We start from the raw sequence: 13,835 nt of genomic DNA, 5'->3' as shown, positions 1-13,835 counted from the left end.
TGCTCTGTGGAAATCACCTCAGGTTTGCTAGGTGTTTCGCACACACCACCGCAGCACATCTCCATTTCCAGCTGACTGTTGATTCCGACAGCACCCACAGCAAACACTGGCGCTCCTGCGAAACAGACACAAAAGCACCCACCCTTGGCTCTTCTTCGCGCTGATCCGAGATGTTGCGCCGCGGGGCCGGCGAGTGAGCGAGCAGCCAGCACATGAAACGTGGAGCGATAATGAAGGCAGCAGTGGCCCAGGTCTGTGTGTTTATTTCTGGGGCTGAGGAAGGGCGCACAGCCCCGCCGGCGCACTGCTGCCGAAGCTGAGCCCCAGTGTAGATGGCGGCAGTGTGGTAGAGGATGCTCCGTTTGGAGGGATATTGATTTTCTCTGCAATCTGCGTGTATTTTTGGGAGGCCTGTGTGTCGGGATGGCCTCTGCCCCGTGACTCACTGATGGAGACTGCTGCTTGAGCGTCGGCCGCGGGCTCTATGGGGCCTCCAAGGAATAGCTCTGCCCCTCCTCTCTGTGGGAAGGGGCAGAGGGTAGAGGGCACCAGCATGCTTAAGCAAATCTGCCGCTGTTCTTCTCCCTCCTCGCCGCATGCTCTCACCTTTTAGAAGCAGCGGCGCCGGGGAGGAAGGGGGGTTGGTGTGAATATGTAAAACAAAGACAATGTGAATTCCCATAAACTTGTTTGTTATTGGTTTCTGTTTTCCCTCAAACCACAATCAAGCAGTGTTGCAGTGCGTTCTCATAGCCCGTCGGGGCATTTTTACTTTGCACAGCTGCGACCTTGCTTCCCTTTTTTTTAGATTGTGATATCAGCTGTCCTTCCCGTGGCCAGCAATCGTATGATAGCCCATCATCATCATCATGCAGCCTCACATATCGCTGCTTTAAATTCCCCCTGAGTTCATTTACGTTGACTCTATCCCTGTTTGCCTGGCTCAGCCATGTTTGAGATGGAGCTGACACATCCATTTTCAGTCATCAGTTTTAGAAGAAACTTAATGAATTGTTTTCCAACTTCTGCCTAGCTTACTTTGTGCTAAGGCTGGAGGCCTTGAGATAAGATGTTCATTTACCTCCATTTAACATCCCCACCACCACCACCACCACCACACTTCCCTTCCTTCCCTCTGTTAATTCAGGCAGCCAGAAGTAAAATGTAACCAAAAAAGTGATAAATTGTTATTGTTTAGAATGTTTGTTTGTAAAGAACTTTCATCTTGTACAGCAGCCCACCTTCCACAGGATTTTAAATCAGTTGGGCTTTGCTTTCATGTCCGTCCCCTGACAGTTGCATCCTTTTGTATTGTATATCAAGCTTGATGAATATTCAGGGGTTTCACCTCAGGGTTTGTGTGCAATAAAATCATCACCAAAGTTTATTTGCAAGCTCCTCTCTCCTTACTTCCCACTTTTTTTTCTTTTTCTTGAGTGCTCTGTTTCAACTGTACATTGTTGACGTTAGTGAGAAACAGCAACCACTCTGTGTTTGTAATTTTACCACCTTTGATGCAGACATTTTATGTTCTTTATTTCATTTTAGGTCAATCAGATTCAGAAGACTGTTATTGACCCTCTGAAAAAGTAAGTACACTATTTATTTTTGCTTAAATTTTGCTATAGGCGTATTGTTATATCCATACATATTTTGCCCCTTTCCCCCTGCATGGCACCTGCTCAGCTTGGCACAGCTCTTCATGCTTTCCATTAACAAAACGAGGTACTACCAGGCAGAGATGTGGACTCGAGTCACAATTTAGATGACTTTGGACATAACCTGTCTATATCACGAAACACTTGCAACTCAGGACTTGGCTCGAACTTTAGTGGTGATGACTTCAAAATACTTGACATTTTCAATGTGTTGAGTAAAATGTGTCCTCATTCAAAGTATTTAACTAACATTATGTAATTTTCAGCAAGACTACATATTTTCCCTTTGACTTGGCCTCATTGAAAGCATCTATTAATGTCCAATCAGGTTTAAGAGCAAACAACAAATGTGTGGATTACATAACCCCTGAATGCTGTGTCAGCACTTTTTCTGTATCTACGTCTTGTCACACTGGTCTTATTTTATAAAAAAAACAAAAAACAAACAAAAAAAAACATGACAAAATGTGTTCATTGTATTTGTCAATTTTAATTTGTTACATTATTAAACTAGCATTTTGTTTTTGGAGACGCTGTGCTTATTACTTCTAAGGACGCAAATTTCAAGCCTATAACTTCAGACTTGACTCGGCCTGTCTTGTCTTTACTTGAGATTTGACTTGAAAATAAAGACTTGAGACTGCTTTGAGACTTGCAAAACACTGATATTTTCCCACCTCTGCTACCAGGTACTATTTATATGGTACGCAGCTAAAAATGCTATGTACAGCTATGGACACTGAAGTATTGTACTCCACAGTCTCCACTTGGCTGCAGCGGCCCTTTTTTATGCTTCCCTCAGTGTCCTCTTGGACACAATTTGTCAACAGCCACATATCAAGAAGTAAAGGAGACCCTTGCTCTATTCCATTGTTGTTTCATATTAGCATGAGTAATACATTCAATGCACTCACTGATGCAGTCACTCATTAAAGCAGTATGATCTTAAGTTATTAGTGTTTATTGCAAATTACAACGTTATGTTCTTTGAAACACATGGCAGTTTGTATCACGCTGCCCTCAGTCTCTGATAAGATTAGTCTGCGTTATTATTTTAGGGAAAAAATGCTGAGAAGTCAGGACAGGAGACCCGAGTTTTCCTTCATGTTGCTGTTTAGCGTGTTTGTTCGAACTGGTGCATTCATGGAAAAAGACCAAATTTAATTAAAAAAAGAGAAGGCAAATAAAAATGCTCAATGTACAAAAACTGATACATTTTCCTCCCAAATCTTCCACGTTACTCAAAAAATGAGTTTACGTCACAAACTCAAGCCCATTACCTGCTGTGTAAGCTGTAGGGGCAACTTCTAGTGAGGTCACAGTCGTGTCATTTGTATTCTCAATGTGAAAAGTGTAGTCAAGGACGAGAAGACCTGCCATGTACTTTTATAAAAGGAGGAGGTCTGGAACAGTGCTGCTGTGGTGGACGTGTGTCTGGAAGACCGTTTATATGGCTCTTATTCCTAAAAGTCGCCCCCATCTGAGCAGGCAGCGAGTGCTATTCCATTCCTCCAGCCGCTTTTTTTTTTTTTTCCATAAACACACGCTCATACACATGCATGCAAAGCAGAGGTACTTAAGGGAGTGGTTGGATGCTCCCACTCATCTTCCGGAGGGCTTGTTAAGGTTTTGCTTCCTCCTGTGGCTCCTCCCAGGATTCTAAACGTATGCTTCACACGTTTTCCCACAGAGGCATTTCATGTAATTTCATTCACCAGTTCATAAAAATAAATAAATAAACCCCAAAAAGTGTGCAGATTCTTGTGGTGGACACTTTACGGAGGTTTGATCAGTGTTAATAGGCCTTCCCCCCCCCCCCCCCCCCCCCCCCCCCCCCCCCCCCCGCTTTGCTCTGGTGGCGGAGCAGTGACAGGATGGAATGGTTCTAATTTCCTCTTCCTGGTGGGCGGCAGGCGGACGTGTGGGCCGGCTCACAATATGGCAAAGGGCCCAGCTTCCTGGGCCCAGAGCAGTGAATCGGTTGAGAAAGAGAAGTGTCACAAGACGGTGCATGCTCTCAAGCATACTTAACCATCCAAAGCTGTGAAGTTCACCATTTATGTGATCAGAGTCTGAAACTTTTAATGTCAGGTCGTCATTAAGAAACATAGCACTGTGAGTTATTTGTTTATCCAGCTGTCCTCTGATGGAACATCTTGCCTAAAAGCTGCTATACTTTTAACGCTTCCATTAAGATTCCATTAGTCCATCTCTAATGAATATTTCCCCATTGTATACTTGGAATCTAAATACTATTAGTGATCTTGTGCAGAGGAGAATTAGGAGAATGTTAATATTAATGGATGGTCTTGCGTGTTAGCTTATTTAAGATGTTGGCTTCCAGCCGCAATACTGTACTTAAAATGTGCGGTACAAATACCCCCTTTCTCTCGCCCCGCCTCGCCTTGCCTCACCGCTCCTCTTTCTGCCTCTGTCTTTTCTATCTCGTCGCCCAGATGTGCATTTCATCCACTCAGAATGACATCACAGTGTTTATGTAGAAGGGAGGGGATGGGAGTGCGTGGGCATGGAGGCATTTGTGTTATCTGAGCCTTCTAACCTTACCCTTTGTACACTTTTTGTAAGTCGAGTCTGTTTGGAAATGTCTGATGGCACCCGCATCTGCCCCAGGATAGGAGACCTACAAGCAACTGGACTTTTCGCTTCATTTTGTTGATGGTTTTCCAGCATTTTGGCTTTGATAACACACACAGCGGAACTTTGAGGGTGGAAAAAGTAACAGAAATTGACATTCAGTTCCATTGTCATAAAACCTGTATTAGCTGTACAGACAGATTAAAGTCACATTTCAACATTCTTATATTATACAGGTGTAAAGAGAAGTTAACACCCGTGTAATGAAAAGCTATAAAACTAGAAGTAAAAGTATTCACCTTTGACACGTGTGTTTAAGTAAAAAGTCAGTCTTGTTGAAGGCGAGTCGACTTCCTGTATTACACTTTTTGAGTATACAGCAGTCTTAACTGTTGTATACTCAAGTGTTAAAATGATAAATTGTGCTGTCCGTATTAATTCTTATGCTGACCACGTGATGCGGTGGTGAACATAGAGAGATGCGTAAGTGGGTGACTTATTGACCCCTAAGCTATTTTGTACTGAGCAGATGTACTACTTTACCTTTTTGTGGTAAAAAAAAAAAAAGTAATCAAAAAGACAAAGAAAACTCCAACCAAACTTGTGGAACTTGTCTTTTAGATCAAGGCCATATATGGCAGAGCATTTTATCCGGCCGCCATGCTATTCTAAAAACAACACACACACACCACAGAGGAACTATTATTAATGTTGTAAAAGACTGAAATATTCAACCTAAAAATGCTTATATGATCATGAAAATGTGTTTGATTTTAATTTTTTTATTTAAAAAAAATATTCGATCCTCACTTTGTTGACATCTTATGTAACATGACAGTTGATGACGGTTTGACCTCTCAGTTTTTGGGCCAATTGATTTGGCCAGATTTTCTCACCTGGAGCACACTTAAATTTTAAGTTCCCACTGTAAGTCTTTTGAACCCCAGAGTGTTTGCAGTTGCTTTATTTCCAAACTACCAGCATACGTGAGTTTTGATCAACAAAAAGTATAAAACAAGTTGCAGCAGTTAGGACTCCCACTCGCATTTTCATCATACACACACACACACAGGTTCACATGGCCAACTGCTCCTAAGCCATGTACACGCAGGTGGAAGTTATTTTGCATGCACAGCAGCATATTTAACTAAACTTTCCCCTTTCTAACATACTTCACTTTGAAGGTTAGCTCATAAACAATTCCTCATTCTGTACTTCTTGTGGCTTTGCTGTGTATTTTTTGCACTTCTGAGTTATGTGATGGAGCTAGAGAGGAGGGACAAGCAGTTTCCTAGACCGAGGGTGTTTAGACCAGACTTTGGCTTGGCTGACTGGTCCGACTGCCCCGTTTGTGGACTGGCAGTACTTCATAAACACACTTTCTCAGCCAGATGCTATTTCTATCCTGTCTGTTCACCACACCCTGACCTGTCACATGGACAGGAGCCCCCGGAGCAGCCTCAACTCCACCAATCTGACCACATATTATGTGGACCCAGCCAGCTGACCGGTGCTTCATCACCCTGACCTTAAATGAGCACTGCTGCTGCTGTTGCTTCTTCCACACCTTCTCCACAGCTGAGTCACACACAGTGAGACGTCAGCGGGGAAAGAGCACTTCTTCTTTCACCTTCTCCAGTCTCTCTGCATGCTGAAGCAAGCACACTTGGAGCAGGCAGTGTGGCATATCATGCCAAAATTGACCTTTGATCTCAGGCGAAGTATGCACATGAGAATACACACAGCCTTCGTGTGCTGTGATTTTTTTTCTTTCTTGCTGTGTCATAATGGGCCAAAGGGATCATTGTCGGAGAGCTGTCATGCCTCGAAGGCAGTTGCGTAATCCCCTGGTGCTGCAAGCATGTGTACACTGAGGCAGTGATAGTAGACATGAGGATCAACATCCACCCCTGCCATGAACTGGGTCAAAGTGGTTGTTTATAAATAGTGCACAAGCGTGGGCCACTTGGGCTGGGCCAAGCTCCGTGATGTCACTCAAAAGACCACTCCTTGCACAACTTCCTGTTGGAAACAATCCCTGCTTGTCTGAAACCAAGCGCTAGTCCACGTCACTATCCCTGTGCATCGCACCAGAGAAATAGCGCTCTAATCTCCCTTGTCGCAATCGCTTCACGGTTTAGCAGTGGTTCCCTCATCTGGCCGAGGGTTGTCTCAGGGAGAGAGATAACGTAAATCGAAACACCCACACACGTAATGGCTAAGTACATCATGGGCAAGCACATTATGAACGGTTGTAGATGAGCGACAGCACTGCTGCTCAGATGCTTGAAATTAGTCATTCACAAAAAAAAAACATTTATTTTGATGTTTTGGTCACTAGCTCTTCTGGTTCAGTTACCTGTGTGAATACTCTTTTCCCAGTTTCACCTCTATTACATGTTTTTTTTTTTTACCATACATTATACATATATATATATATATATATATATATATATATAAACTAGACTTTGTCTAGTTTGCATAATTGGCCATGGTGCATGTAATTTTAATGATTTCCCCCAGACGAGTCCCATAATAATGTGCTTATGACGAAGGCTAACAGGTAGTGTTTAGTATTATACTTTGAAATTGGTGTTTGGAATTGTTGATAACTCAAGGGTTCCGGTCAGGCAACACAAAGTCATCAGATGAACTCATCGGCTTTAACTGTAGACTTTAAAGTATACACACATTAAATAAAGTCAATATCTTACATGCATATGAACTGGATATTAATATAAACAATGGCAGCACACATACGTGCATATGTGTCTAATGAACTGTAGTCTTAAATCAGCATGTGCAGGTAAGCCATATTAGTAAATGTGTTTAGCATGGTAGTTGGTAGAGAATGGCATTACACACATACACACACACAAACTGGTAGCGGATGGGGCACTTTCAAGGATTCACAATAATACTCTCTGCATAAACATGCCAAATTGATCTGTGGTGGCTAAAAGTAATTAATGGCAGGCCATCACTACAGAAAATACCAAGCAACAACAGGGGTAATATTACACTTGTGGCTCAAATATGTAAGTGTTTTTTTATCTTAGAAGCAAGTCTGAAAAGATGGTTCGTCTTACATCTGGTGTCTGGAGAGTTATACATGCAAGCCAGCAGGTGGCGCCAAATTACTTGTGCTCAAGCGAGCTTTTCTTCCTGTCACTCTCTTACACAATAGTGACCATGGGAGAAAGAAATATGATGAATGAAATACGATTTTACTGATATTTTTTGTCTTTGATTTTGTCTTAAGGAATATTTTTTTCGAAAAACTGGTATTGAAAAAGAGGGGATTACGGTACTGATTTTCAGAGTCACCTTATATTCGGGTCAATGCATGATATAGTTTATATAATCTTTCCAGAAGTCAGTAATGCTATTTTCAATATACAGTGGAATCTCTGTTATCGGTTAGTGTGCTTTTCGGTTAATGTTGAACATTTATGCCACAGTTTTGTCTCGGTTTGCTTGCGTTTTCCAGGCAGCATACAATATGGTGCACGTCTTGTCGTGTTATTAATACACAGCGTGAGTGCAACTGTGGTGAAGGTAAACGTGACCTTTAATGTTCATTTATCCCTTTCACTTCCATGTATTTGTTTGCATTTGTAATTGTTTTCTGCATGTCAAACTGTACTTGTAAAATTATAAAAACGTGTTTTGTGTTAAAATTTTTGGCTTTCTGGAATGGATGAATTGGATTTACGTTATTACTCATGGGAAAAATTTATTCGCTTGGCAACCGTTTTGGTTAGAGTCAGACCTTCTTGAACAACAACTTAATGATGCTAACCACGGTTCCACTGCGCGCGAGTCATGCTCTCATCTTGTCAGCTGACATCAGAGAGATAACTCCAGGTCAGTCCTAAAGTGTTTAGCAGCTTCTGCTCCTAAATGCTTCGCACCGCATACATAGAAGCACTTTCTCTTTAAACTCCACCGTAAAGTGCCTCTAACTGCCAGACAGATGTCATGTTTGCTCAGAAGGGAATTAAGGCTGTAGTAAACAGTGATAGTGGTAGTGGTAGTGGTATCCTTCTTAGTCAAGGCCGTTAAATCCACCTATATCTATTCCTGAAGGAGGTCTATTTGATATATATGTGTGTGTGTGTTTATGTATGTATATATGTGTATGTATGTGTATATATATATATATGTATGTATGTATGTATGTGTATATATATGTATATATATATATATGTGTGTATATAAATCATCCTGAGATAATTTATGTTGTATACAATGTGAAAAAGCAGCCCTAAAAGCAGTGAAACAAGTCTCGTGATGAAGCTCTGACTCTGTTGCTAAGTTACAGATGAGTCTTCTCCTATTTTTAGTGCCGAAGTCCAGGATTCTTGTAGGAAGAATATATTTTTATTAGAAGAATGATAATTGTGACAAAATGAATAGCTTTATGCCTTTTTGAACTCCAGTAATTAGACCTATCCTCTGGGGTTTGACAAGTACTTCTACAAGGAATGTTATTTATTCATAATGACTGAAATGAAATGCTAGTCTGCACGTTTAATGGAGCATTAATATTTTTTGATATTGTGCTATGATTTATTGTTAAATACTTCCATTAATGTGTCCTGTACTGATAATTCCCAGGTACAGCGGCGTCTTCCCCAGTCTCAACATGGCAGTGAAACGGCGAGAACAGACTCTGCAGGACTATAAACGCTTGCAATCCAAAGTGGAGAAGTATGAGGAGAAGGAAAAAACAGGGCCGGTTATGGTCAAACTGCATCAGGTACAGTATGTGAGAACTGACGGTCCACTTGATGGCGCCCTCTGCCTGCAGAGGAGCAGAGTTCACCTGCTCTTACATGTTGCACGCGTTGACGAGGGCGCGTTAAGTGAGAAAAGAGACAAATGCTGACTGGATATGAACAAAAATAGTTGAGCACATGCACACCGTACATGTGCTCTCCTTCACCCACGCAAGCTAGCAAGCTCTCAAGTTGCGCCTTTTCAAAAAGGCACTGCTGCACATCTACAGGCACGCAATTGAGAATTGGAGACACACACACACACGCACATATACACACAAGGCCATTACCAAAGCGCACACATTCACAGATAGCATTGCCTAAGCTATTGCCGCTAACACATCCTCACATGGAGATCCACCCACACACACTGAGAAAAGCACCGTCAGGGGAACAAAGACTTGAAGAGGCCCCTGCATCCCTGCCCTTTCAATCCCCATGCACTTAAAGAAATGATCCTAACAAAACACGCGTACGCCTTTTCATTATTCCAAATAAACTTATAGAGGTGAAGGGCCTATACCGTAATGCAGAAGAAGAAAACAATATGCTCTATTTTAAATATACCCTCTCTATTCTTAATAACAATTCTCACCCTCTCGCATATTCATCGTGCCTTCCATAACGGGGTGCCTACAGTAGACTACCCACTAATACATTCACACACAGCTCTGTGGTCCACTCACAGCCAAGTCTGCCCACATTACCCACTCCTCCTCACTGTGGTCGTGATTACAGCCTTTTTTTGCAGCTCTTCTCCGTGGGAATTAGGCAAATATCTTTCTCAACAACAAAAAAGGGACACTCACCACACCTCGTGTGGCGACTTTTTTAAAATTAACTATATTGTCTCCATATCCAGTGACAACTATATTTGTCACGTGGGTCTTTTCTGGTCAGATGCAATGAACTCTTGTAATAAATTATTGTGTAGGTGTTATGTATATGTGTATATATATATTGTTTTTTTTAATGTTGAAGGACACTTGTTAGTGGTTGACAGAGGATGAAGTTAATTCTTGAAGTATGTGTTAAATTAATTGTATTTTCAGTGAATGGGAATCCTTTATTATGATTAGGGCTGTCCGATAATACCGGCTCACTGATACTATCGGCCCGATATTGGCATGAAAAATGTAATATCGGTAGATATTGCTATAGGGTTTTTCCCTGTAATGAAAACCAATTTTATAGGCCTTTGGGCTCCTGTACTGGCCGTCGTTGAGACATCCAGTGTGGCTACTATGTAGAAATACTTCGTCCTGTCCTGTGTTATTCCTCGCAGTCGGAAGTAGGCTTTAATGTGTTGAAACCATGGGCGTAGGTTGTGTTGACGGCACAGATAGCACCGACATTAGCCAACTTGTTAGGTTGTAGCGGCGCCGGTACGGCCTCGTTGTTGTCACTGTTGTCAGTGGACATTTATACAACATTGTGGGTCTCCACAATGTGTTAATTCCACGACAGGAGACGTGATGTTACACATAACGATATCGGAATCAGAAATTGAGAGTTGGACAATATGGGCATATTAGATATTGGCAAAAAATCAGGCCTCCCTAATTATAATATTTTAAAACAATGCAATTTTCTTCATTTTTGTTATATTTCGACTGTTTCTCAATGCATGAATATCCACCGTTTAGTTAATTTGAGTAAAGCATTCACAAAAATAAAGAATCATATTTTTTCGTCTTGCTGCAATGAGAGAGTTCATGTGGTGAGCAGAAAACTCCAAAAAAATCTACACCATAAAAATTTTCGGTGGGTAGGGGGGCACCAACAAGGACGGGGCTCCTGATCCCTGATCTAGATTGTGCTAGAAAGGATCAGAATCCTTTAGAATTCTGCAAACGATTGTTTTCTCGAAATTTGTTAAACCCTGCTGGGAACACATGAATGGTAATGAGCTGTGTTTTGTCCAGGTTGGTGTTTGGTTGTCAAAAACAGGCTCACGGGACAATTTAGTGTTGTAACATTTAAAAAGCCTATTTTGCATCATAATCATGCAATAAAGTAAGTTGTTTCCTGTACGACGACAACGTGTGAACCATTTGATGCTTTCCACCCTTCAGGCTAGAGAGGAGCTGCGACCAGTCAGGGAGGACTTTGAGGCCAAGAACAAGCAGCTGCTGGACGAGATGCCCAAATTCTACCACAGCCGCATCGATTACTTCCAGCCCAGCTTTGAGGCTCTTATTCGGGCGCAGGTTAGTTTGTGTGGGCTCTGAACATCCCCACGCCTCTGCTCCACAATGTTGTTCCGCCCTCTGACCGCTGGTCAAACAGTGGAATGAGTCTGTGTTGTAGTGTGTCTCCGTGCATGCAGCCTTTAACATGATTAACCCCGCAGTGGCGGCCCACACTGGAAGGCCTCATCTGTCTGGCTCCAGCGCCGGCCTAACCTGAAGCTTCTCTTAAAGCAGCTGGTTGGGTGCCTCCCCCACGCCAGAACTGCCTGACCATGTCATTTCCTTCCTTGGGACGGCCACTGGCACACTCCTGATTAGCAAACAAGATTATGTCAGGCCAAATGACAAGCATGGCATGCTTGGCTGTGCTTTGAACTTGCAGGATGTTGAGTGACCAATTGACTAATGAGCGTTTCTGAAGCTAATAATTGAATAACCTAAATTTTTTTTTACATATAGAAAGCTCAAATCTATGCTTTTGCTGAGTTATGCGGCCACACTGGAGGAAATGTAATGATTCCCATGAATGAGCAGGAACACACTTCCACTCCAGCTCAGGCACACGTGGGTGGTCAGTGGACCTCCTCCCCAGCCAGGCCATCCTCCACTCCCTACTCCTTTCTCCTCCTCTCCACTCCACTCCACTCCATTCCATGCTGCTCTGCTCTGCTCTGCTCCCAGCAGCATCAGCACAGGCACAAAGGCTGCCTTTGTTTGCAGCCGTCGGCTCCACTGCTACGACTGCCGTCCAGTGACTCTTTTTGGGACGTGCAGCCTGACCCGTCCACCTGTGCAGATGAATTGACACATTGTTGTGGTTTCTCTTTCTTCTGCCACATGTGTGTTTAATTTGAAAAAAGATTCTTAGTCGTCGTCCCATGCGATTATCTTTGTTTCCTGTAATTGTGGACATGAGCAAGAATTGATGCTGGGAATTTAAGTACTGTGCTTACATTAGATTTAGTTTAGCAATACTATTATCACCATTTATAATTATTTATTAGGCTCTTTATTGGGGGCGGGGGTGCACTACAGAATACCAAAAACTGCTTTTAGTATATGATAAAGTGGCAAGTATTAACTTTTCATATAAATGGTGTCAAATTCTAATATAATGGGATTATGATTATTAGACGTGTGTACTATCTAACCAATTATAAATAATAAATAATAAATAGAAATATTTCAATTTTTTCATGTTTTGAATTAATATAGACATTTAAAAGCAACAGAAAAATGTTATTGTCTGATTTAACTTTTCATTAAATGACGTTAAATTATTAATAGTATATGTTAACTATTAATATTTTAATCAACTGTGAACAGAAAATAAAAAAATTGAACAAAATGATTTTGTTCAATTGCATGAAATTCTAAAATAACTTTTAAATATAAATGAAATATACGTATATATATGTGTATATGTGTGTGTGTGTATTCCATTTAAAAGTAGTTAACTAGTATGAAAAATGTGGAAATCATTCCCAACTTTAATGGTGAAAAACAGGCCTAATTGTCGCTCAAATGTTAGAAGTTAACCGCGTGAACAGTTAAGCACGCAACTTCCTGTGTGTATTCTTCTTCCCTTAACACCCCTTGTTGAGGCTCCTTCTTTTGGGATACGTGTCACAAAACAGCCAAAGAAGAAGCAAAACATGGCACCTGAGTTATCTGAGGCCATGCTTGGTACCTGATGTTGCCTGATGGCGGTTGGGGCTGACAATTGTACAACTTCAGGAGGCGTTTGACTTTGGATGTTCCACTCTATGTCAAAATGTGGGGAAAGGGTCATTAAAACATGTGGCCTAGTTTCTGAAATGACGAGATGATGCTCTGCGGGAATGGCACAGTGCATGTTGGAATTCATGTTTCTCCTCAGTGAACTCCTCAGCTCCCCAGTACTTGCAGCACTCACACAGCCCCAGACCATGACGCTATCACCACTAGATACAATTATCTTGCTACTTGTTGCCAGCTATTTAGACAGTAATGCCTGTGTGTTGAGTCATCTATGCTACTATACAAGCTGTACACTGACTATAAAGTATTGTATCTTGAGAAGATGTAATAAAATAATTGCTGTCATGTGAGGGGTGACACTGTAGCTTAGTTTGTTTAATTGAAGCAACTTGTTTGAGAAACCCATCCCATCCATCTTCTATGCCGCTTATCCTCACTGCGGTTGCGGCTATGCTGGAGCCTATCACAGCTGACTTCGGGCGAGAGGCGGGAAACACCTTGGTTGCCAGCCAATGGCAGGGCACATATAGTCAAACAACCATTCACACTCACATTCATACCTATGGACAATTTAGAGTCGCCAATTAACCTAATGTGGGAGAAACTGACTGTGTGGCCAACATGCTAACCACTAGGCCACCGTGCAGCTTGTTTACAAAACAACAGCAGTAATTGATATAGCTACTTATGGAGAGTGACCTCTATGACAAAGGTGGCACATATAGCCCCCCCATGCTTTCCTAGCGGTAGCATGAGCAAATGTTGTAATATGTGTGGGTTTCAAGGGGCTTGTACTCCTCAGTACTTCACCCTCGGCCGACTCCTCTCTTGGTCTTGTAGTGTGCTTAAAGTCTATTATTCATCAAAGC

The 13,835-nt window shown here is 42.0% G+C and overlaps 1 protein-coding gene across 1 annotated transcript in view; it reads left to right on the top strand.

Annotated features, from left to right (window-relative positions):
* Positions 1-13,835, top strand: part of bin3 (bridging integrator 3) — a 41,797-nt gene that overhangs the window by 24,684 nt on the left and 3,278 nt on the right. Inside the window, exons 6-8 of the mRNA XM_054773025.1 lie at positions 1,549-1,589; positions 8,874-9,015; positions 11,110-11,244. Of these exons, the coding sequence (XP_054629000.1) occupies positions 1,549-1,589; positions 8,874-9,015; positions 11,110-11,244 (318 nt within the window). The remainder of the gene's footprint in view (positions 1-1,548; positions 1,590-8,873; positions 9,016-11,109; positions 11,245-13,835) is intronic.

Source organism: Dunckerocampus dactyliophorus, chromosome 4, assembly GCF_027744805.1.
Source record: "Dunckerocampus dactyliophorus isolate RoL2022-P2 chromosome 4, RoL_Ddac_1.1, whole genome shotgun sequence".
In the NCBI taxonomy this organism is placed as follows: domain Eukaryota; kingdom Metazoa; phylum Chordata; class Actinopteri; order Syngnathiformes; family Syngnathidae; genus Dunckerocampus; species Dunckerocampus dactyliophorus.
The sequence above is the reverse complement of the archived record's forward strand: the minus strand, read 5'-3'. Positions and strand labels throughout refer to the sequence as shown.